The sequence below is a fragment of the Xiphophorus couchianus genome, chromosome 11, assembly GCF_001444195.1.
Source record: "Xiphophorus couchianus chromosome 11, X_couchianus-1.0, whole genome shotgun sequence".
Classification (NCBI taxonomy): Eukaryota; Metazoa; Chordata; class Actinopteri; order Cyprinodontiformes; family Poeciliidae; genus Xiphophorus; species Xiphophorus couchianus.
Window position 1 is genome coordinate 13,907,140 of NC_040238.1, and position 26,035 is coordinate 13,933,174.

The window sequence follows — 26,035 nt, forward strand, 5'->3', positions numbered from 1 at the left end:
CTGACATTAAGATGTTGAGAAATCCAGGAGCGTTAACCACCTGGCAGGCGTTTCCTGTCTGTTAGGATGACATCCTGTGGCGTCCCACAGGGTTGTGTTCTCTGTCCCATCTCTGCTACTTTATATTGGTTCTATTTGAGCTAAATTACAGAAAAAATAAGTAATCTCTTTACTGTTCATGTGCAGAAATAGCTCCACATGAATATAAAAGCTGAAGCCTTTTATTGAACTGGACCTTTTCTTTAGCTTTGATTTACAGCCAGACGTCTCAGAGAACTTTGGTCAATTAACTAAGAAGTTTATCTGATCCAGTAAAATTGAGCTTTAAATAAGAAGTGATGAAGTCTTTAGACCAGCATACAACCTCTGACCCCAAACACACACACACATTACTGGGAGCAGATTCAAGCTTTAAAAACCAGAAAGCTGCTGGGAAAAAAATCACACAAAAGTCAAACACGCTGGAATCAAAGTGCAAACGATTCAGAAACTTTATAGCTTCAGGTTTTCATGTCACAGTTTTCCTTCAAGACGAAACATACAGGTGACTGACATCGTTGTGTTTCTGCAGCATCAGTTGGTCCCTGACAAAATAAAACTTTGACTTTTATTTAAAAACTTGGAACAAGACTTGAAACAACGAGGAAACAGCTTTAGTGCAAATACTGATTTTAGTTTTAAACGGGATATTTTGAATCTTCATACAGAGAACAATAACCAGAGAGCTGAGGGACGTCAGTGATGTTGACTCAAACGGCAGTGAAGGTATCATCAGATTCAGAAGTAAACATCCACTGAGAGACATGAAGAGAAGCCACTGACTTCTGCTGGGACCTTAAACTCAACACGGTGCATTCAGGGTCAAGAGAACTGGAATGTCTGAAGGAAAACCTGCTGTCACGGATTTTTCACATTTCCTGACGGTGATCAGACAGAAAACGATGAGCAGAGACAATCTGTGTTTTTTATCTTTAGGTTTCCAGTTAGAGAACAAAAACTCACAGTGATGTCACAGCAAACGTTCAGTCCGGTTCTGGTTGAAGGAACAAAGAAAACAGCCTGAAAGTCTCACTGCAGGCCTGGTTTCTGACCTCTACCCCGACCCTCTGGATCAGAACATTTCCACGAAGCACCAGTCACACAGCGGCAGGCGTTTCAGCAAAAAACCTTTCAGAAAAAACTAAATATTTGGCTCTATACTGAGTTAGCAAGCTACATAAATAGATCCAAGGTAAACTTAATTAGCAACTGTAGCTTAGTTTTCTAATAGTGAGTTAGCAATCTAAATATTTAGCTTGCTAATATTTAGCTCCAAACTAAATATCACATTAGCAAGCTAAATAAATAGGTCAAAGGTAAATATTTAGCTAGCAACTGTAGGTTGTAGGTTAGCTTGCTGACTACATGTTAGCCTCTGAAGACTGCCGTGACTATTTTTTGCTGAACATAGAAAGTACACCTGGCCCTGCATACCAGCTGGAGGATTACTTCCTGTTCCTCTCCACTGTCGCCACATGGTCACCGAGGAGGCGGGATCGCTGCGATGATTTGGTCCAAACAGCTGATGCCTTCTCACCAGTTGGCTTTGATTGATCTGTTATGATGAGTCCTGGTTCTGACTGTGTGTGGATCTGAACCGGATTGATCCGAACTGGATCTGGACTTACCTGGAATCTGAACAACTGTTTTTTTATGTGACAGAACTAGTACTCTGGTGCTGAATAAATAAACTGAATTAAATTAAAAATAGATTTCAGACATAATTCCAGTTTCTATTTAATTGGACCGTCTCTACAATTGGGTTTGCTTTGACTGTTCCTAATTCTGGCCTCTAGAGGTCCTCAGTCAGCCTCAGTGGTCTCACCAGGTCCACTGGACTTAATCAGAACTTAAAGCAGGGCGTAGCTACCCTGAGGAAGAGGAGGGCAGAGAAGGTCAACCAGCTGGAAGGACAGAGCTGGATCCGATCTCCGAACGACTCGGAACCATTTCACTGATCAGTGAGGAAAACACCTGTAACATTCCCTGAAAAGGAAATCTGTCCGTGACTCCCGTCTTCATCCAGAAGGAAACAAGGAAAACAAAAAAACTTCAAAGCGTTCATTGGTTAAAATAACAGAAGCTGTCTGTAGGTGGAACTGGGTCTCCATGGTCGATCCACGGATTTTAGTGACATCAGGCAGAACCAGCGGCGCATCAGGAACCGGGAAGGTGTTGGTGATGATGCGGTTTGGTCCGGTTCAGTCCGTCCTCCTGGTCCTGGTGGTGTGAAGGCAGCACCTCCACGTAGTTTCTCTGGAGAACAGACAGGAGATCCAGATGAAGTTCTCATGAAGTTCTCTGGAGTTAACCTGCAGCTAACTTGGAGCTAACCTGGAGTTAACCTGCAATTAGCTTGGAGCTAACTTGGAGCTAACCTGGAGTTAACCTGCAGCTAGCTTGGAGCTAACCTGGCGCTAAACCGGAGCTAGCCTACATGTAGCCTGCAGCCAACCTGGAGGTAGCTTTCAGCTAGCCTGCAGCTAACATAGAGCTAGCCTACAGCTAACCTGGAGCTAGTTTGCACTAGCCTGCAGCTAACCTGGAAGCTAACTTTGGAAGTTAGCTCTAGAAGCTAACCTGCAGCTTCCAGAGTCCAGACTCAGGATTGCTATGGTGGGAAGTTAAACATCTAACCTGAAACAGCTCTGAGAAGCGCACATACCTGCCAGAACCTCCTGAGTTCAGTTTCCCTGCTGATAAAGAAGAGAGAAAAATCAGAGGAGTTTCAGATTGTTCAGCGTACTATTCCTGTTTTCCTTCCTGTGATCCAGTTTTCTGAAGATCTGAAGCTGGGTGGAAAATCGGCCAAAGTCTAAAGATGAAACTCAGAAAAACCTTCAGAAAGCATGGAGCGCTACCAGGACCACCAGAGGATAACGGGCCTGGACCACAGGAAGGGTTGGCTCAGACAAACCGACGTACAGCAGCAGAGTGAGTCAGCTTATCAAAGCGAAACTTCAGGTTGGATCTGGGAGAGTTCTTGTTTTTCAGTTCTGAAAGAGGAAAATAAATGGTGGTCAGTGAGGCGAAGCGCAGGAATCTGGACATGATGAAGGTGGATGTACTGAACCTGTGGGGCTGCGGCAGACGATCAGGGGACAGGAAACCTCAGACGGCGCAGTCTGATACAGAAGGAGAAGTTCAAGAAGTTTTAGAATGAGATCAGATTCACAGCATGAAAATTCAAGACTATTCCTGATTCTGAATCCTCGTCAGAACATAAATGACCTCTGAACTTTCTTGTCACACCAACCTGAGGACCAGCCATGGAGGCTAACTCTGGCTGGACCCAAATACGACCACAAGGTGAGTCAGAACCCGTCCAGTTTAGTCGTAAAAACAGATTCAGAACCTCTACCAGGTTTTCCTGGGAGAACAGTTTTTGTTCTCCACTCCAACCAGCCAAGGCTGTACTACAGCTACAACCAATCAACTGAAGGTTACTGATTAGTCTCACCAGGTGAGCGTCGTTAGAGGGAATGCTGAAGCTGCAGGTGCTGGATGTGGATCTGGAAATCTTACTGCTCTCCTTCTTCGGATGAATCCTGAAAACACAGAAACGTTGCTGCTGCTTTGCTCAGATTACAAACAAAAAGACAGATTAAAGCTCACCTGTCGCGTTGTCCCGCCTCTGGAGAGCTGGGATTGGACGGCAGCTCAGACCTCACCTCCAGCATGGGGTGGGAACAGTCGAAGCTGCGCTGCTCACTGAGGAGGCTGACACAGCAAACAGAGTTTAACCAGAAGAACAACTGAGCCAGTACCTTCACGCTAAAGATATCTGCTAACAGCTGAGATGTGAAATGATAGAAAAACTGGATTTAGCCTCAAATATAAATATGGAGTTCCTCAGGACCACAAGTGAGCATCCCTAGCTAAAACAGTTGCTCTAATCCAAAAGCACTAATCATAAATGTTGTCTAATGCTAAAGTGCTTCATTGAAGCTAACACCAAGATGCTAAATCAACATGGTATTCAGGGAAAGCTAATGCTAAAGCACTACACCAAACAGTATTTAGCTGAAGAAAATGCTAAGATGCTATGTCAACACAGTATTTTGTTGAAGTTAATGTTTCAAATAACTGGATAAAAAAAGAGAATGTGAGGAGAGGAAATGGAACTGCAGTGTGAACATTCTTCAATCATTTCAAAATAAGAGCATGAATTTGAAAGTATCAGCAGCCAAGTCAATTAGCTGTTTAGAATTTACCTGGAAAAAATAATTTAGGGGAGCTAAGTGTGCTAAATAACGTTTTAAAAAAGCACTAAACAAAAAGCTCAGGGTTCTGTTTTCATTTATTCTGTGTTTCAGATGTCAGGTTCAATAAAATCACTCGCTTTGCAGATGATGTGACGGTTTTCTGAGCAGACTGTGTTAAATTAAAAAAAAAAGCCTCTCAGTTTTTCGCAGTATTTATTAAACTTCCTTCAGGTCATCAGAAAGGTCGTCGTCGTGGTTACCTCCTGTGGCTGTGTTTGTCTGTCTGGCTGTCGATGCTCAGCAGGCGGGGGAACAGGCCTGAGCGCCGCTTCACCGGAGACTTCACGTTGCCCTGGCAACAGAAACACACAAACAATCCAGCTGCCAATGGCTGCCGAGCCTGAACCGGAGTGTTGGACCGGTTCTGCTCACCTCAATGCTCAGGTGGGCCAGACCACCCCCACTCAGACTGGTGGGCAGCCCCGCCCCACCGCGCGACATGGTTTCCATGGATACGCTCCGCCCCTTCATTGCTCTCTGAAATGAAACAGCAGAAATATTTAATTAAGATTTTAACCAGCTAAACATTAAACTCCTGTACTGGTTTCCAACAAAGAGTCAGACGATCAAACTGGGATGTGAGAGTAAAGCTGAAGTGACCTTCAGACTGACCTTGATGGACTCCAGCAGCCCTCCGTGGGCGTGGCCATTCTCACCCCGGCCCTCTTCCTCCATGCCCAAGCCCAATCCCAGCATGCACTGGGAGCGTCTGTGCAGCTCGTCCAGCAGGCCGTCCAGTAGGGCGGAGCGGGTCCGCTCCTGAGCGGGAGGGAAATAAAACGAACCGATTCACTCCAGAGAAACCTGACTGCTAGCATATGCACCGGGAAAATCAGGATTTAATCCCAAAACGCTGCAAAATGATTCAGACACAACAAACTGTGTTTGGATCAGGAAACTTTTTCATCCAGCAGCAGAAGAAGAGGAATGATGATTGAACAAAAGGAAAGCAAATTTAACGAAGGTAAACTAAGGCCAAAAAGTTAAAACATGAACTGATAAAAAAGATTTGGCGTTAAAAAATTATTTTATCTGAAAAACATTTTTGAAACAAAAAGTGGTTAAAACTGAAATAAAAAAAAAATATTTTGACCCAACAAAAAACTATTTTACAGTGAAAATCAATTTTGAACAAAACAAATTTTTAAACTGAAAAAACATTTAACCCTAAATCAAAAAATTTTTTGGCTGAAAAACATTCTGAACAAACTTTATGGCCCTATTCTATTTTAGCTCCATAAGACCCTGCTAAAAGGCTGAACCCTGTCAGTGTTTTCCAGCAGGCTGAGGGAGACGGCTCCCCCTGCTGGTTACCTCCAGTCGGGCGAAACGTTCGCTCTTGTAGGAGGCCAGCTCCGCGTTGATGAGCTTGGTGAGAAGGAACTGCCTGAACTCCGGACCCTGGAAAAGAAAACCACAGATGAGACCGGTTCGGTTCGGGCGTTAGAACTCGACCTGGTTCGGTCCAGACATTAGAACGTGACCCCGTTCGATGTAAGAACTTGACCCGGTTCGGACCGGATTCCTAGCCCACCTTCCTGAAGACGGCCGGGTTCGGCAGCGGCGGTCCAAACGGCGGGACGTCTTCTCGCGCCGTGACGGAAACCTACCAGAGATTGGAGAAGCAGGTTCAATTTTGGTTCGGTTCTCCTCGACCCAGATGGACTTCGGTCGGGTCGGTATGGTCTGGTTCAGTGAGACCTCCTACCCGGTAGGTGGCGCTGTCCGAGCGCGTCTCCTCCACCTGCACCAGGATGAAGGCGTGCAGGAAGTTGGAGGCGATCATGTCGGGGACGAAGGGCGTGGCCTCTTCCTGGAACACCACCGCCACGATGTCATTTCCTATGTGGCGTTTCCTCTGCAGCTGAGCGACAGGAAGTGACACATGCAAAGCGTTAGTGCTGAAAGTTTAGCGACCAGCAGGGGGCTGTGCAGTCTTGAAAACACTGAGTTAAACTGAGCAATCTGAGTCCATTTTCAGGTGTTTTTATGTGCCATGAAAATAAACTTTAAAAGTTCAGTTTTATGATTGAAACGCTCAACATCCCCTCTTCTCGTGCCGCCCTGGGCAACCGCCTGTATCAAAAGCATTCAGGACATAACCATAGCTCTGATAATCGATACCTTTAATTATTGATCAGCAGAAAGAATAACAGTTTCTCTACTCTGAGAGGACAGCAACTAAAATATTTATTTTTGGTTTCTGTAAAAATATTGTTTCAGTTTCACTTTGATTAACAAAAAGAAAGAAGCTGATAGAAACTCTAAGGTTAAACCCAAAAACCTTTCCTGAATAAACAGAACCAAACAAAACCAACCAGAACCAAACAGAACCACAGACACCCATGTTCCAGTTCTGTTTTTATTTCCTGAGTTTTCCTGGACTCCCGGCAGTTTTCCGTTCTACCTGCTGCGCGTCTCCCTCGGTGAACGGCAGCTTGGTGGAGACGTGGAACATGACCTCTTGACCTCTGTAGACGGTGTAGACGGAGTGGGACCCCGTCTGGCCGTGGGACACGTCCAGCCCGCCCCGGAACCTGCAGACAGGAGGGCGAGAGCTGACTGGACCGGCCCGGTTCCACCAAGCCCAACAGAACCAGCGGGTGAACACACCGTGACATTGTTATGTTTTAGTTTCTATTCCTGAAGCTCTAGAGAATCCAGATACTGACGGTTTTCAATTTCTGGTAAAGATGAAAAAGTTTCATTTTGATGAAAATTACAACAAATATGAAAGTTTAGGTTCCAATGAATCCATTTAAATCCCAAACAACCAAATTATTTCTAATAAATATTCAATGTCGAGTCGGTTTTAAAAAGCAGCAGCTGGGCAGTAACTAGTTTTACTCGAGTAACTTTAGTATAAAGTATTTCTACTCTGACTTGAGTCAAATTTCCGTGTACTGGTTGAAGAACAAACTTGTTTTAACCAAAAAAATCACCAGACACACAAACACACCTGCAGTTTATGATAAAGTTTTATAATCTTTATATTGAAAGTAATTTTTTTGTAATTACATTATTTATGTCAATTATTTTCATTTTGGTCCTTAAAATATCAACATTTCCACATAACGGTATATTTTATCTGCCTGCTGATGCCATTTCCAAACATTAAATGATGTGTTAATGTGTGCTTTTCCTCTCGCCTGACTCATTTCCTGGACGGTTTCTCTTTATTTTTACTCGACTAACTTTATTATTATTACTCTGCGCTGACCTGAGATCAGATTTTGCTGCTCTGAACAGAAACTCCACAGTTTGTGTCGTCCATGGTTCAGTTTGTGGCGCTGCTCACCCCTTAAAGTCCTGCAGCTCCACCGTTTCTCCCAGCAGCTGCAGGAACTCGGAGAAAGCCGGAGACTCCTGGTTGTTGGTGAACAGTTCCTCCTCTGACACCTGCACAGGTCACAGCCGACACAGACAATCACAGATCATCTCTGCTGTCACAGCCAATCACAGATCACCTCAGGCTCAGGTAGAGGTTACGAGTCAAATGTTTCCTCAGGAGGCAGAAACTGTTATTCTTCAATTTTCACACAGTAACTTCTACATTACTATAGAAACTATGTAGAAGACACGAAGATAATATTTCATTTTACAAAAATAAATCACAAACAAAATAGTAATACAAAAACATGACATACAAAATAAAATGCAAATAATTAAATAATATAAAAAACAAATAAAAGTACTTGATTTGAAACAAACAAAACACAAATAAAAATATTTAAAATAAATAAAATACATAAAATGAAAGTAAAATAGAATACAGGTAAAATTCAAATAAAATATTTTGTTGATCCCTTTGTCTAACTGTGTGATAAGATAAACTTTTTGATATGTTGCTACAGTTTGGCATTAAATGTAAAACCATAATTTGGGATTTGGACATTTTCACTTCCTGGTGCTTTTATTATTTCCCACTTCCTTACACATTTCATTTTGGAAATTAAAAACAAGACTTTGTGAGCGACAAACCTGAACACAGTAAAAAAAACAAACAGAGTAATTTTGTTCAACCAATTTTGTGTCTCTATACCTGTAGCGCCTCCTGGTGTCTGGGTGGATAAACACACAAACTGTGGGATGAAAATATTTCTGCATGGAGATTTATAAATAAGCTACATAAAGTTAATCCTATGAATGATCTGATCTAATTTGTTTTCTTGGCTGAATAAACATTGAATCTAGAGTTTGGTTAATATTCAGAGTCAGATTGTTTTTTCTCCAGTTATGTTGGGCGTCAATGAGAGCCGCAGCATGGCCGGTTCTGACCTGTCCAAAGCGCTGGTAGACGACGCCGAACTTGAAGGTGTTGTTGACTTCGTGTTCGTCGTAGTTGACGATGAGCTGAGACGCCTGCAGGCGGAAAGGACGGCGTCAGCTGGACAAGTCTCAGCAGGAGGAACCGAGAGGAGAGCGAGGAAAACGAGCTCACCTTGGGGTAGAGGACCGGACTGAACCGCAGGGAGGCCGCTTCGTCGCACACAAGCTTCAGGACAAACAGGTCCCACTGTTAACTTTCATCAGCATTAAACTCCCACAGGTCAGTGTGAAATGCTTCGTGCACAACATCTCTTAGCCTCAGACATGTTTCAAATCAAATTAACCTGGATTGTAACGAGATATTCACCTTCTACATTTCTGTCAAAGAAAACAAAAACGATGCAGGTTTATCTGTCTTACTGCCATTTTATAGCAAAATCAACTAAATATGTTAACTTCAGTTGTTATAAAAATGCTATATATCAAATATGATTTCAAGAAACTTAACTCCCTAATATGACACCTTGAAATTGGGCCTCTGTCTCTTTAAGAAGCTCCTGCTCTCTCTGAAGCTCCGCCTCCAGGAAGTCATCCCTACATGGCTCCTCTGTTAACCCTTTAACGTTTTTACCAGCGTTGCTCTGAGCAGCAGCTCCTATTATGAGCTCAGCAGATGTTTGCTAATTGCTGCTGGCTGGTCTGAAGGAGCTGAGTGAGGTGGAGCTGGATCTTGGAGGTGGGGATAGGTCCACCCAGACGTATTAACACCTGAATGGTTGCCATGGAGATTAAAAGATTTCTTAAACATAAAAGAATCAAAGCAACAGCGCAGGTTTGATTTAATGAGGGAAAAACATTCTCATACCGGCCCTTTAATTGAATTATCTGTCTTTAGCTAGTCTTCAAGCCAGAGCTGTAATTTCTAGAGCAGCTCTTAATATTTGAGAGTTTTTGAGAGACTTTGTGTTTTTATGATGTAAAATAACTTAGAAATGGCTTGTTGCTGAAATGTGCTATGCAAATAAAAATTGACTGATTGATTTAAACAGTTGTCTTTTTAACCACAGGAACAGGAAGTAGTTTCGAGGAGAACAGGAAGTGAGGTGTGTGGACACCTTGGCCAGCTCCGGAACGCTGGGGATGTCCGGCAGCTCCGCCAGAGATAATCTGTGGTAGACGCTTTTCAGACGAGACCTGAAGCAAACACAAGAAACAAACCTGGATCCAGAGGAACAACACTGCTTTTAAAGCTTTAACTAGACCAAAAGCAGCAATGAGAGGGTCCAAGCCCCCCTACCTAAAAACAAAAATGCTACAAACTTTAACTAGAGTCACCAGTAAGGCGATGTGGGCCTAAAGTTTTATCACGATAATTTGTGGTACACTTGTGATAATGATAAAGGTGATGTTAATAACTATTTATTGCATCTTTTTAGGCGACTATAACACTGCAGCAACTATAGCCCCACAAACACAAATAGTGCTCTTGAAAAACATTCCTGTTTGTCTCTTTAGGGCACCAGTCACATGATGAAGTCTGATTTGTTTCACTAAACTGCAGACAGTGACTGTATTTAATCATATTTATTGGTATTTATTGAGGCTTTTATTGGATAAACTGCAGAGAAAATAGCAAAACTATCAAAGTTGACAGTTAAACATCATTAACTGGAATTTATTGTCACAACAATAAATCAAGATTTTTATAGTGATAAGAAATTTATTACGATAAATTACATAATAAATACACACCACTAGTTACAAGCAGTTCCTAGCGAGTCAAGCCCCTCTTTGAGCTCTGACCCGACCCGGTTCCTGTGTTTACCTGATGATGACGTGCAGGTATTCGTGTTCCTTCTCCTCCTCGTGTCTCACAGACAGCAGCAGGTTTCCCAAACTGCTGACTGGGCAGAAGAAGTTCAGATGTTCCTGAAAGGCAGGAAGACGTTGGAGACCAAAACCTGAAACTGCTGCAAACCACAAAATGTTTTAACACGGATTTATTTCATAAGACATCACAGCTCACCCTGCCCAGGAAGTGGTTCCTGTACGCGCGTGCTGCCTCGTTGATCTCCTCCAGGTGATACCCATAATCCCCTGGGGCAGAACCTTCTGCCTCCTTTGTTCCTCCATCCTCTACCTCTAAACCGCTGCACTGCAAGGAGGAAGGGGGCGGAGCCTCGGGAGGCGTGGCCTCTGGTGGGGGTGGAGCCTGAATGGGTGGAGCATCTGGAGGCGTGGCCTTAGGAAGCGGGGCCTCTGAAGGGGGCGGAGCCTCTTGATCCTCTATCCAATAGCCTCCAAACTGCGGCAGGATGACCTGCGGGTACGGGGGCCCCCTCTCCAACACCTGCAGTCGACATGTTTCTGTCACACCTGGAGGAAACCTGCTGCTGCGTCGTCATGGTAACGGCTCTACTGTTATTACTACAGCATTGTTGTCTTGTTACAGTCATATATTTTGAATGTTCAGAATGAACTTCTTTACTTTTAACCTTTTTCATCATATTTTCAGTGTCAGGTCAAAAGTTCAAATGAAATATGCGACGGCGTATTGGAGTCAGAGTGGACCGAAAAAACTGGAGTACATTTCCACCAAAAATCTCAGAAATTTTGAGATTATTATCAGAAACTTTGTGGAAAAAATAGGACATTTTTAACTTGAGAAGTTGAAGATTTCCAATAAAAAAAATAATACTGAGAAACCCAGAAAAATATCAAAAGTAGAAAAATTCTGAGATAAATCTAAGAAATTTCTGAGTTTTTTCTAGTAAATTCTCAACTTTTGAAGCTCAAATATTTTTGGGTTTTTTTCTAGAAAATTTCTGGTTTTTGTGGAAATTTCCTCCTTTTTTCCTATGTAGACTGGCCTACAGAAATATTAATATGTGATTTGAGAATGTTTGTTTTATCACCTTTGTGTTGCTATGTGGCATAATTTTTATTTTTTTATGTCGTTATCTTTTGCATAGTTTTTTTTGCAAATGTGAAATATTCACAATTCAAAGCAATAGTTCATGTGCAATATCAATCTGTGTTTATCTTTGTTTTTGTTATATTGTGAACATTTGAAATACCAATCACAACTTCACGATTTTTTTTCATAAAACCTTAAAATAAAGTCAGTTTTTGTAAGTTTTTTTATCTAAACAGCTGAAATGTTGGAAAGTCAAGTTTAACTTCTCCTGGGAAAATGAACCAAATCTCAGGTTTTGCAGCCATAATAACAAAATATGTCCAAACTGTAATTTTAACTTTGATAGAAAAAATTCTGCCCAGACATTTTTGGAAACCATCAGAATATTAATAAAACTGCAGACAGAGTGAAACCGTCCCGACAGCCTCAAACTGCTGGCAGGAATCAAACCCACAACCTTTGGACTAGAGGACAGAGACGTTTGAGTCTCACCTCTTCGATCCTGGGATAAGGAATGTAATCATCCTGAAACAGAGACAGAGGCGTTTCAAACATGGCCAACATCGCATCTGGAATACAACAGCTTCAGTTTCACTTCCTGTAAACTTCTGACTGAATCCACAGGTTCACTTTTACTAAACCAAAGACAATGGGATGTTAAACTGAAGGAAGAAACAAATCCACGTGAACAGCAACAGAGCGGACATGCAACTTGGGTTGTCGAGGATGATGATGATGATAATGATGAAGGTGAAGGTGAAGATTGGAGCGACTTCCTGTCGGGAACAGAGACTTCCTGCTGCTCAGACGCTCATCTGGTTTTACATCAACATGGAAAGGAACGTGGGACATGAGCTGGACGGACGTGAGGACAGATAGGTGGACGGACATGAGGACAGATAGATGGAGGGACGTGAGGACAGATAGGTGGACGGACGTGAGGACAGATAGGTGGACGGACGTGCCTTCTGTCTCAGAGGGACTGTCTTCATCTCAACAGCTTCTGGTACTTGCTGCTCCGCAGTCGGGAGAGAAAACAGGACGAAATTATTCTGATGAGCCAACAAAAACATTTTATTCAGAGTCGGAACCAAAACCCAGCAGAACTCTGGGTTTCAGTCCGAGTGAGACATCTGTTGACTCGTCTGGTTTTCTGTCTCTTGCCGTCCAACTGGACCAAGTTGCTCTTCGCTCCGTCTCTCTGCCCTCCTCTTCCTCACCTGCCCTTTAATTTATTTTATTGTTTTGATGAAAAATGCTACATTGAGATATTGATCTGTGATCGCTGCTGATCCAATGATCCCACAGCATGATGCTGCCGCCTCATCAGATGTCATTAAGTCAACAAACCAAACTTAAAGGCTCCACTTCCTCCTAACTTCTTCTGTTCTTCTGTTTTTTCCCCCTCATTTCTTCTTCTGCAGATGATTCCTGATGTTTTATAAAGTCTCCTCATCCTGCCGGCGTCTCGGCTCCTTTAACAGAACCGTTAGACGGATCCATGCGAATTAAAGTCTTACCTCCATCTTGTCCATCATGTCGAAGAAATGAGCCGACTGCAGACAGAAACAGGTAAACCAGTTCACTGTCAGGACAAACGCTTCAATATGTCTAAACTGCAAAAGTATTTATGAATCACTGAGAATGAAACAGGAGGAAGTAACATTTGTACTGAATCAGAACTGAACCGGGTTTACCTCCCCATGTTTCTGTTACTCATCAACAAGAACAAACCGGGGAAGGAAGGACGGATTTTTATCCGTTATGATTTCAGGATGAGAATAAAGCTGCTGATTCTACCGGACCTGGACTGACGACATCACAGGAGGCACAAGAATGGGCTGACCAGCAACATGGTGGACATGTCACTGTCCATAGATCTGAACACGGACTGTGAAGCTTTGGTGATACAAGACGGTCAATGTTAGGTTTGACCTCTGACCCAAGATGGATACTGGATGGAGCAAACTGGTCGCAAACCGTTAGCAAAATGCTAACAAATTCAAGTTAGTGACTTTTAGTCAAAATGTGACTAGTGACAAATCTAGTGACTTTAGTTTGTGTTATCAGACATCAGCCCAGCTGAACTGCTGTAGTAGCCAATAGGAAAATTCAACTGCAGTAGCCACCGTTCAACCCAAAGAGGGCAGCACTGACACAGTTTTAGGCTAATGTTGCAGAATTAAACAAATTTACACTAAAATGTCACAGTTTCCGCAGAAACGTAAAGGTAGTACCCTTATTAACCAATTTTACAGTTCATCAGCAAAATAAGTTGATTTGGTTTATAGAAATAATTAAAATTGTTTATAGAAACGTCTCCAAGTGTTTCTATGAATCCAAGCAGAATCCCTTGGATTTATTCCTCTAATGGAGGAATATGGACCAAACATCCAAATAAAGAGGAAAATACTGACGGATGTGGAGTCTGATCAGCCGCTTCCTGTGATGTCATCAGACCTGCAGGTTTCATCTGGAATAACAGATCTAACAGAGAAACAGGCAGACAGGGTGACGCTGAGCGGCGTCTGGAGGTTGCAGCAGGTGTTACCTTCATGGTGGGCGGCGCCGTGCGGGGGGGCGACGGGAGGCGGTCCTCCACCGGGACATTAGGGAGGGTCAGCTGGTCCTGCTTACTGCAACACAGGAAACCATCATCAGAGACGCCGCGTCTTCATTAGCAAAGAACCGGGAGGAGGTGAGGATGATGACGAGCTGGCTGGAGATGAAGGTCAGCCTGACCTCAGAGGAGCCGCCTGACCTCTGACCTCTGAGGAGCCGCCTGATCACGTCACAGGTGTGACTCGTCAGACTCATCAGTGAATCACCGCTTGAACATGGTAGCGATGAGTCATGATTCAGACTCTGATCAGGCTGGATTGGAGTCATGGTTAGAGCTGAACTCGTTTTTACCACAGTTCTGACTCATGGCGACAGACCGGACCCAGATGGTTCTGGTTCTGGTGCCGACTCCAGGTCATAATGTCCATGCAGAATCAGTTCCTCTCAGTGTGAAACACATGGACTGACCCCTCGGGGTCAGAGGTCAGCCTCTGCTACAGGGTGGAGTTGGGGAGGGGCTAAAGTCAGACCTTCTGACCCGTCTGAAGGTCTCATCCTGGCCTAACAGAACCTTGAAGAACCCAAACAGAACAACAGGGAGCATTATGGTTTAAAAATCAGCCAAATTCAGATGGAGGCGTGGAGACCGCTAACTAAAAAGCTAGCTACGCTAACCCTAAAGCACTAATCATATACATTAGCCCTGCTAGCACAAATCATATACATTAGCCCTGCTAGTGCTATACCAACATGGAACTTAGCAGAAGCTAATGCTAAGGTGGTAATTTCAACCATTTGTCAATAACACACGTGCTACAACATAGCATATCGCCCCCTACATGATTAAACATGTCATTGCACTCCTTCCTGTACTGTTTGGGCCACAGGAAGTGATTCTTTGGACCTTTCATTCATGGTTTCAGTTTTATAGTTGTTGAGTTTTGCTAACTCTTAGCCTAATTGGCCACAGTAATGCTTTGGGCAGAAAACCCACAGAACAAAGGTAGGTTTAAATTATTTTACCTCATTCCTTCATGTGTTGTATTGTCATTTGCTCAATAAAGCGAACATGAGGAGAGGGAACAGAACTTCACCAACTTCAAAATAAGAGCATGAACATAAACGTCTACTATACCACTTGAATTCTGAACAGTCGACAACCAAAACCTCAAAACAGTTTAGAAAACAACAAAGTAAATTAGCGCTTTAGAATTCACCTGGAAAGATTTAGGGGAAGCTAAACACTTTCAAATTTACCTACTAGTGGATTAGCATAACTGTGCCTGTTCAGATCAAAACCGTGGTCTCATCCTCAAATATCTGGACCTGGTCTGATCACTGCTGCAGCTCAGATACTTTAGACCCATCCAGAACCAGGAAGAACCTCCTTCCTGTTGACCTTTTCCAGAAACTTCTGCTGCTTCACTTCCTTCTCTCTGCCTCTTAAGGCTGAACAGTTTGTGTTCATGTTGTTCCTGCTGTCTGAGTGAGGGCTGCAGGTTCGACCGGCTCCAGCTCTGCACAGCAAACACAAAGGTCACCAGGAGGCGGGAAGGGACAGACGGACCCTGCTGGGAGAGAAAAGGTCACCAAGTGAGGCGCCGTGGCATTTGGATCTGATCTTAGCTGGGGAACAACACCGAGGTCTGGTTTGGGTCCAACAGCTGGAATGACTAAAGATAGCCTATCCAGTGCTAATGCTAGCCTATGACAGGCTAATGCTAGGCAATCCAAGGCTAAGGCTAGCCTATCAAATGTTAAAGCCAGCCTGTCTGTGCTAATGGGCAGCAGTGGAAGAAGGCAGTCCAGTGGTTGACCAGACTAGGCATGCTAGCCTCTAGCCTCCAAAGCTAACAGTAGCTAGTGCTGTGATTCTCTTGCCAGCGCCGTTAGCGAACATTTATCCTCCATGCTGAGAGGAAACCTGATCCTGTTGCTGAACTGCTGAAGGTGAATGAATTAGTTTCTATTAGTGAATGTTTCCTGCAGAGCTCAGGAAACATTCCTGAGCTCTTTAATGAGCAAAGATGCTCATTAAAGTTTAACCCTGGAGCTCCTCCTGCTTCCACACACTCCAGTTGGCAGGTCAAAGGTCAGCTGGAGAAGTGAAGTGGGCTAATACCTACTGATGATGTTCTACTCTGAGATAATTGGGGGCTTGACTTGTCTTAACGAGCTAATTTAGATCAAACTGAAGCAGGGAATTAATTGTGAATCTGGAGGTTTGTTCAAGTAAAACTCATCAAGCCTGAAAACCAAAAATAAAATATTGGAAACATTCTGATTAACTGGTAGACAGGACGGAGCAGAACATGGACTCACATCTTCCAGGAAGATTTTAAAAGCAGAATCTGTTCAGTTTTAAACCAAAGTGGTGAAATGTGACGGATGAGAAGTGACAGCGCCTGTGAGGAACCTGCAGCGCTGCTTCATGACTGCAACAACACGCTGTCAGCAGATCAGAAAACCTGCAGCCGCTTGGAGGAGAAAAACCATCTGAGTGGAAACATTTCAGCCCAAACGACCTTCTGACAGACAGAACCTCCCGTAAATAACAGGATTCCTGCTGGACTGTAACACACCCCTCTGATCTGCCTGGAGATTGATACGAATCCACCTTCCTCAGAACCACATCACCTCCAACTGGACTCATCGTCCAACAACAGAGCAGCAGAACCAGCAGCTTCAGAGGGAAAGTATTCTTAATTATTTTTTATGTATAGTGCCATTTTATAGCGCAATCCAGTGACTGTTAGCTTCAGACGTTATGAAAATGCTGTATATACCAAACATGACTTAAAACAAAAATTTGACCTCACATCATATCATATCTGATGCCTTGAAATTGGCCTCTGTCTCTTTAAAATATAACTAAACTCCTTGAGGAAAAGTTTCAGCAAAGTGGGCGGAGCCAAGAGACCCAGAGGGGCGTGGTCAGGACGAGAGAAGACCTGTTGCATAATCATCCACTTTGTTGCTATATTTAGCAACTTGTTCAGTAGCTGGAGGAAGAACTGAGACAGTTTTAGGCAAAATATTGCAGAAATAAAAAAATGTTTACACTAAAATGTCCAATACCCAATACTAATGCTAGTCTATCCAAGGCTAATGCTAGTCTATCCAAGGCTAATGCTAGTCTATCCAAGGCTGAATTTAAGATAGAACATTGAATTTCTATAGTTTGTCAGTAAAAAAGTTAAGTTGGTGGTTAGTTTCATTTTAAGAACCTTCTTCTCTTTCTGACACTCCACCCTCAGGAAGTCATCAGAACACAATGATCCTAAACAACGTTGTTTACACCAGATACATGGCAGACAAGATGGAGCAGAACAGTTCTTCATTACATTGCACTAAGAAGTTCCACCAGCTGTGTGCCAACTGCTGCTGCCACTAGTCTGTAGGAGCAGACCAAACCTCGGGCTTTAGCTGGAATCGTTACACCGGTCAACTGAACAAAGGAACAAGAACCCAGCATGGCAGCAGAATGGTCATAAGGCCAGCAGATGATTTTATTCTGGTCTGACTGGAAACCAGAGACGCTCCGTCTCCATTATCGCTGGTCAGAGTGAAGTTTTATGTTGCTTTAAGACTGCAGTCTCCCTGTTGTGGGCAGTAAGAGTGAATGAGATGTAAGATATAAACAAAGCAGCAACAGACAACACTCTGCCATCTTCCACTTTGCACTGACGATGAATGCTGGGTTCGCCAAACTGGTGGAAACTGGTGTTGACTCTCAGCAAAACACCAACATGTGAAGAAACCAGTTCAAGAACAAGAGCAACATGAGTCTTTCTCCTGGCTCTGCAGATTGAGGTCATTTTGACTGCTCAGAGCTCCAGAAAACATAAACATATGTAGATTATTGCTGCTGTCACTAACAGAACGGCACTGATGAAAACAACGAGAGCGTCTGAAGCAGAAGCCGCCCTCGCTGCAGGAGACGTGTCGGTCAGCACAGAAACACGACTCAGCAGCGACCGCATGGAGCGGACCAAACAGATGGCAGCGCAGCCGCTTGCTGCCACCACTTTGGTGTTTTTTATAGAACAGCTCCTAACCACGCAAGTGTAGGACACACAGCGACCACAGGGGGCGCCTCTCACACTGGAATCTGGATTGTAACTTTCTAAGGAGGAAATTTTATGTTCCAACAAGAAATAAACACCTGAGAGCATCTTATCCCCATAAACCTTAGAGCACAGGTGTCAAACTCCAGTCCTCGAGGGCCGGTGTCCTGCAACTTTTAGATGTGCCTCTGCTGCAGCACACCTGAATGGAATAATTAGGTCGTTAAGGCTCTGGAGAACTGATCTGCACAAGGAGGAGGTAATTAAGCCATTTCATTCCAGCGGTTTGTACCTGTGGCACATCTAAAAACTGCAGGACAGCGGCCCTCGAGGACTGGAGTTTGACACCCCTGCCTTAGAGTATTTATTTTAGTTTCTGGAGTTTGTCACTGGATTTCACTGAGAGCAGAAAGATTCAAATGATTTAAACGATTCAAATGATAAACGATACAAATGATTCAAATGATTCACTGTCGTTATTACTGGAGAGAAAAAAACACTGTAAACAGCAGCAGGAGAGAAGGAACGCTGCTGCTTTCAAACAGACGGACACACACTAACATAACACACACACACTAACAAAACACACACACACACAATAACATAACACACACACACAGACTAACACACAGTCTGGTCCAGGTCTCAATCCGTCAACTAACGTCCTCACTTTGCATGATGTCCTCTGTCCCAAAACTTGACATAAAGACCAACTCTGAGCCAATCAGCAGGCTCCGTCTGATTTAAGGAGACGTGACCCGACTAGTGAGCAGCAGCACAAACAGATTCCTGCTCTTTAAGGTGGAAATGAGTTTTTATCTGATTCAGTGAAACGTTTCAAATTCTGGTTCCTGTGAAGCTGTCAACACGTTGCTCTCTCTGTTTACCTTCAGGGGACACAACTGCCCTCAGCCGTCCACTCAGAGGACGCACATACACACACACACACACACACACACACACACACACCCATGCAGACGCTTCACACTACTGGGTCTGCAGCCTGCCGATCCTCTGCAGAAACAACGTAAACAAACGTGAGTAGATGGAGTAAATGTGAGACTCACCACTGGCGGTGTGGCATCGCAGCGTTGCCGTCGGTTACTGAGCATCTTACTGAGATCTAACAGAGTAGCACCGCTCCTCCTCCTCCTCCTCATCCTCCTCCTCTTCCTCTCTGCCGTAATGTCAGGGACCAACAGGATTACGGAGCCGTAATCAGTCAGAGGAAGGCAGATGGAGGAAAAATGGAAAACTGACGGGAGAGGAGGAGGAAGAGGAGGATGAAGCTGTCACTAATTTCTGTTACAACTCTGACTGAAAGCTAGTGGTAGTTTGTTGAAAAAAAAACAGGAAGGGACTGAAATTTTCGTTCTGTATACACCCTGTGCATGCAAAATGACAATAAAGTCAGTCTAAGTCTAAGTCTAAATAATTTTCTGTTTGCTTCTATATTTAACATTTATATTTATTTATGTTTGTTTTTATTAGCTTAAATGTGTTTGTAATTTTTTCTCTAATTTATTAACGATTGTCATTCTGATATCAACCAAAATGTGATTGAATTGATTTATTAATTTTGATGAGTATTCATTGATTTTTATTTGTTTTTGGTCAGTGTTTACTTTTTGTACTTTTTTGGGGGGGGGGTTGTATTTATTTCATTTTATAAAATAATGTATTAATTATTTAAGTTAGACTCACTTCTGCTTTTTTAATTTATTCACTTCATTTTCTTTCGGTTGGTATTTATTTATGTATTTATTTATTCTACATTGTCAGAAAGAACACAACTATTGTCTGTGAAGTGCTGTGAAATTAAATAAAAATTCAGTTTGCCATTTTTTTGCCACTACAATAAATTTAAATAAGTGTGAGATATTGCAGTTTGACTACATGAGATTATTATTTTTAACATATCTACAAACATCATGCAAACATTAGTAATGAGCCAGTTTACTGACCTAATGGTTTATTGATTAATCTGCTCCATATTTATCTGATTTTGGTGGTTAGCAGCATTTTTAGCTTTCATGCTAGCATGCTAGCAACTCCCCAGCAGCGCTGTGTCTCTGCAGACCAGAGGTGGCGCTAGACATTTGGTTGCCAGTCATTTTGACAGACGGCGTAAAAAAGATCTAATAATTTATTTGTCCCCGTCAGTATTTAAATGTTAATAATAACGGCACGTTAAGTCTGAGCAGAACGTCTTCATGCTGCTGCCTGATGAAGAGGACGAGCATCTTCATCAGTGGTGTCTGACCCAGAGCGGCTCCCAGCAGGTTCTGGTGGACAGAAAGGAGAGAGCGCTGCAGGAGGTCGCTGACCTTGCCCTCAGACACGTCGCTCTGCTCTCACACCAGAACGTCCTCCGCCTGCTTCCCCCTTCTGGGAAAAAAAAGCTTAAAATACGGATCATGACGAGCCGCGCAGCGCGGATAATAAGGTCACCACGGCAACAGCGACGTGAACAGCAAAACCTGAAGATTAGATCCTGAAGGAAAACTGTTGGCTTCAAACCAGGAAGAAAACAAAAAACATGAAGCCTGGAAGCAGAAGACAGGAAGTAGGAAGGTCCAATAAGGACACTGCTTCCTGTTCTGAGGGAGGATGGATGGATTGACCCCTGACCTGTAGTGACCCCAACGCCCTTTCTCCTGATGGACCCATGAACACACAGCTCCTGATTTGGTCTGGATCATCCTTAAAGAACCGGACTGTCCTGAACCGAGTCGGACATGTTGAAGGAGGATTTCTCTCTGCGTATTCTTCCTGAGGATAGACGGTTCTGGTGCTGGTCGGGTCCCCGAGTGTTTTCGGTTCTTTACAGTTAAGGATTTATTCCAGGGATCAAACTGAGCAGAACCGAGGACATGGAGCGTCCGCCATAGAGGCTCCAGCACAGAGCCTTGGGGAACGCCAGCATAGAAAGGAGTAGATCAGAATGACTGGACCAACCAAGGCGGTCCTGGCCCTGATGGAGTCCAGTTACTGTCACTTCCTGTTAGCATGTGGACGGTGTTGAAGCTGGACCGCATCAGAGAAGTTGTAAATCAGGCGTGTGCTGGTACTCACCGGGCTCTCAGCGTGCTGATCGTCGACTTATCAATCCTGCAGAGACACAGAGAGGAGCAGACGTTAATGGACGCCGCTCTCGTCCGGTTCTGATAACGGGCGGCGCAGAACAACATCTCCGAAGAGGAGGAGGAGATTTACGTCTGTGTTCTCCATTAACCCTGGTAACCTGAGAGGGAGGTGTGAGCCCAGAGCTTCACAGCAATAAAACACCCGTTTATTAAAGCGCCGCCACGGCGATGCATCACACATCAGCTTCTGGACTGAAGGAGGAAGGAGCCACAAAACACACGAGTCAAGGAAACGAACAATGTGGGACGGTGCTGGTTTCTGGCCACGACATGTAAAAAAACAACAAGCGTCTTTAAAACGTTTTTTCTGTTTTATCATCTACACATATCTAAGTTTAAATTCACTAAATCCCAAATCAACCGTTATTTTTCAAGGATGCAGAAGCTAAAAAACGTTTGACTGTTTGGTGAATTAACGACATGACGCACCAGAACCTTTTTAAAGTTTGTTTTTGTTGGAAATGTTTCCGTATTGGTGGGAAAGTTTTGTTTGCTGAGGCTTTCCGTCCCCCGCTAGCATCAAGAAGAATTTGCAGAAAGACTTTGTCTGATTGAGAATCAGTTTCTCGTCTCTATGGAAACGACGACACAGCAAAGCGCTAAGCTGAAAATAATGTTAAAATAGCAGAACTTTATTTGAAACATAAATTCATTGGGTGTTTATGTGACATCCTGGACGTTGCTTTGCTAGCTGTAGCATCGTGTCTTCTGCTAATGTTAGCGCTGTGTGCTAGCCGTTAGCACCTTTAGGACTGACCTGTACTGAGTGTTTTGAATATTGTTACTACATTAACAGTTTGACATGTTTTTATCTGTTCTGATCCAAACGCTTTCAGTGACGTTCTTGGCGCTAGCGTTAGCTAGCTCGCTAACTATCCCGAGGCCTGGATGGTCATGATCATCAACGTTGTTCATGACTTTTAATCAGTTTGGGAATAAAACGTTTCTGCAATGTGAGATAATCGCACCTCAAACTACCAAAATGGCCGAACAACCGGTCACAGTGGGACGCTCTGTGACCTGTAGGGGGCGCACCAAAGTGACAGCACAAAAACAAGGAGCCTAACTAGGAACTCGGACCAAAACACAGTTCAGCTTTATATAGACCTCAACTGGATGATTCCAGTAGGAACAGGAATCTAACTGCATGATATATCAACCTTTAATGTCACATGAAAGCCGTTCTCAGTATTTACAGCAGGGGATCAGTTCTAATCTGGAGAATATGAAAACCAAACCAGAACCCCAGCAGAACCCAAACTGAGGCTTCTGGGAAAATAATGTCAGTTTTCTGCCATCGTCTCTTCCTGCATTGATAATTAGAGCCTTCAGTTTCTAAAGGCTTTACATGTCGTCGTGATGTTTTGGTTCTTCGCTGTGTTTCTTAGAACAAAACAGGAACCAGAGGATAAAGAATCTTCGCTGAATTGACATTTTGCGGCTGAATTCAAAGGAGCGAGCAGCCGCTGGCGGCTGTAAACTGCTCCCTCCTCCGCCTCAGGCTCCTCCTGCATTATTAAAGACAGAAACTATCAGCCGGCTCCGTCTAAACGCTGGATGAAACGCATCTGATTCCTCAAACAGTCTGAAATCAGGTGAAGATGAGGGAGGAAGTTTTGTGGAAGGAGGAAGGCGGGGGAGCGTGGATGATGTTGCAGGATTCAGCGACGTGTGTCCTGATCCCAGTTCTGCCAGATCGACTGAACCAACAGGATTTACATTCCTGGCTGCTGCTGCTCTCCTCTCATCCAGAACCAGACATGCGTCTCTCTGCTGACGGCTCACAGGAAACCCAAAGAGTGACGGCGAACAGAGGAGGAAGCAGCTGCAGCATCGACAGACGCTGCACGCTAACAGAGCAGATGTGCTGAGGTTCAGGCAGACAGAGGGAAGGTTCCCTGTTTAAAGATGGAGAACCAGAAGGTTCTAGAGACAGAACCCTGGTTCTGTCGTCAGTCAGACAATAAACCACACTGAGATTATTCATTTAAACACCTGACAGTTCGATAAATTCGGTTCGATTTGGACCTAGAAGATCTGGCGTTTAGTTAACATGTTTTCCCTGAACATGTCTCTTTTCTCTCTGGATGTTCCGGCTTCCCTCCTCACTCCATCACCAAGATTAAATCAGGAAGGTCCAGAGTCTCTGGTTCAACAAGCGGATCGTTAGCAGGACTCAACAGAACGCTAGACCGCTTTCTATCAACATTTTTTATGTGCATTTTGATGCATCGTATTGGAAACAGTTGATTGAATTTGAAATCATATGCTCAATCCGAAAAAGAATTAAAGAGGAGATGGAAAATATTTACCAAATAAGTTCTGCCATAGCAAACGCCGCCCTCTACTGGTACCAGACTCAGAGGAACATCCATCATGGTGGAGTGAACTCCATGTGCTTCATGCTAGTTAGCAACATCTACTTCCTGTTTGTCACAGCCATGCGTAGCGTCAACATCTGACAAAGTGACGTTTTGCGTATAGCCTGGTTGATTCGCTCCAACATGGAAATACGACAAATTCACACTTTCTTTTTTTTAAAAGGTTTGCTCAAATTAACTCACTTTGGACACTAATTGGCTTAATGGTCTCTTTAAAGGGGGTGGAAACTTTTCCACACAGATCCAGGTTGGTTTGAACAGCTGCTGTCCCTCAGGAAGTGAACATTAAATTAAATTTCTCTGCTTAGCTTCCCTGGCCGGCTTTTAGGATCGATTTAACCTCTCAGGCTATTATCAGCACTCCTCATCAGCTCTGGGGAAACGTGCGCCGATGTTTATAAAGGGAATCCTGTGGCTCTGATTTGTCTTTTTACCGTCTCTATAATCCAGCTCTAATAGGATCTGAGTCGTTACTGAAGGAACCTCTCTGGGTGCTAACTGGTCAGTTTATTCAGACTAATAAATGTCTGAATAAACTGTAACAACAAAATCTATAAACTCCTACTTTTCTAACTTCTTGCAGCAGCAGTGTGAGTTTAAATGTTCAGATTCAGTTTCTTCCAGAGCTGAATTGTTGTATTTTTATGCATTATAATGTACTGTTTGCTCCATGGATGTCACTTAAACAACACAAATGTCTGCATGGTTTGATCAACAGCTATGCTAGGCTAATATTTTATTGACGTGGATAAAAAAATCTGGTAGACAGATGCCAGCACATGACATACATGCATTTAACCCATCACTGCAGGATTCAAACTGAAATACCGCAACAATCTCAGGCTATGCTGCACTGACGAGGATTCACTCACATCGGCATGCTGGATGCATGAAACTGAAAGTAATCAACCTGATTTGGCTGATTATTATCTGTCCACTAAGGGGCAGAGCATTGTACAAATGATCTAGTGCAAATATCTTAAAAAATGCCTTAAATAAAACAAAAATAACTTAGAAATAATTTTTCAGCATAACGTAGAAACTTATGTCAATAATGATTGAGTACTGATTAAAAAGTATTATTTACACTTTTATATTTTCACTTGTAATCTGGGAAAAACATGTTTATATGTGTTTTAACTTGTTTGAAGGATTTGTGGAAAATTCTTGGATTTTTTTCTTGTAGCTTTTCTTAAATATTCAAAAGAAAAAGCAGCGTGGGAAGCTGTTATACTTCAATACAAAGCTGATAAACACATTATTGGTTGACTTTTGCAAATTAACCAATCCAGGAACAACATTTATTTTTCTTTTTGCTGATTGGCTGAAGCTTTAACAAGACATTAGCTTGTTCTGTAAGATGGTTTCCACGGAGAGTATTAATATGAAGGTATATTTGCTGTTTAAAATGTTAAAATAAACAGTTCAAAGTGTTTTTAGAGGAGGTGTGAAGTATTCCTGAGGTTCACTGTAGATTCAATCCCAGGTGGTTCGTTGTTAATTAAATCAGTGGAAAAAGAAACAAGACGGCGACAGGATTCTTTTTAAAGTACAACGTTTTGTGAATTATGCGAAATAAATAAACTACAGTAAATAGGAACCGGTGAGTTTAGATTAGAGGTTTTCCATTGAGACATTCCTGACTGAGGTTGTTTATCTTTAACTGCGTTGGTTCTTTAATCAATATTTAAATTTCTCTGTAAAACATTAGCATCTGAGTTAATATTTATATGAAATAATTTTATCTTAAATTCTATCATTAATGTTTTCTAGCGTGTCCCGGCTCTGCTCGCCTGTGGTCCGGTTCTGCTGGGCTCTTTGTGTCGGGAACAAACCCGTTTAGGTTCCTGACAGCAGAAAGTTGCTGATTAACTGCAGCCCAGCAGAACCGCGTCCGACCAGAGGAAGAAGTAGTTAGGAAAGCGGATTTAAGCCGCTTCATTTACGGATCTTGCTGAAACTGTGATGTCATAGTGATGTCACTGCCATGCAGATGAGGCAATCAGCCTGAAAAGCGTTGAAAGTGGGAACGTTTTAGATCATTTTTGCTCCGTCTGGAACAATGAAACAAGCTGAGGCTCACCATCCAAAGCCGCCGAAGGACACGCTCCTCTTCCTCCGCAGCATGGTTCCTCCTCCTCCTCCTCCTTTGTCTCCTCTTATTGTGTCGGATCCTCCGGCTCTCCTCGCCGCCGCCTCATCTCTCCTCCTATAAATACTCTCATCCCGGCCACACGCTCCTCCGCCTCCTCCCTCCGCGTCTTCCTCCTCCCGTTAATGTTTCCCTCTTCCTCCTCCTCTTCCTCTCATACTTCGTTTGGCAGCACACTGAGAGCCTGGAGGGTGGAGGGGGGCATCGGCCCTGATGGAGAGGAAGCCTGAAAACCTA

At 43.4% G+C, this 26,035-nt stretch overlaps 1 protein-coding gene across 5 annotated transcripts; it reads right to left on the reverse strand.

Annotated features, from left to right (window-relative positions):
• Positions 1 to 467: 467 nt before the first annotated feature.
• LOC114152910 (rap1 GTPase-activating protein 2-like) lies at positions 468 to 26,035 on the reverse strand. 5 transcript variants are annotated; one of them, XM_028031065.1, is made up of 25 exons: positions 25,730 to 26,035; positions 21,195 to 21,230; positions 14,042 to 14,126; positions 13,011 to 13,046; positions 12,456 to 12,503; positions 11,983 to 12,015; positions 10,600 to 10,923; positions 10,399 to 10,502; positions 9,689 to 9,767; positions 8,746 to 8,799; positions 8,583 to 8,666; positions 7,603 to 7,703; positions 6,712 to 6,841; positions 6,013 to 6,168; positions 5,839 to 5,910; positions 5,619 to 5,705; positions 4,917 to 5,063; positions 4,677 to 4,781; positions 4,505 to 4,596; positions 3,655 to 3,759; positions 3,500 to 3,587; positions 3,113 to 3,164; positions 2,965 to 3,035; positions 2,705 to 2,735; positions 468 to 2,295 (listed from the first exon to the last, which is right to left on the reverse strand). In XM_028031065.1, exons 1-24 carry the CDS (start codon positions 25,771 to 25,773, stop codon positions 2,724 to 2,726), a joined length of 2,145 nt encoding a protein of 714 aa, XP_027886866.1. In that variant the 5' UTR covers positions 25,774 to 26,035; the 3' UTR covers positions 468 to 2,295; positions 2,705 to 2,723. The 5 variants fall into 5 exon arrangements, with proteins under 5 accessions (XP_027886866.1, XP_027886867.1, XP_027886863.1 ...); XM_028031066.1 differs by lacking the exon at positions 12,456 to 12,503; XM_028031062.1 differs by lacking the exon at positions 25,730 to 26,035 and having other exon boundaries at positions 21,195 to 21,325.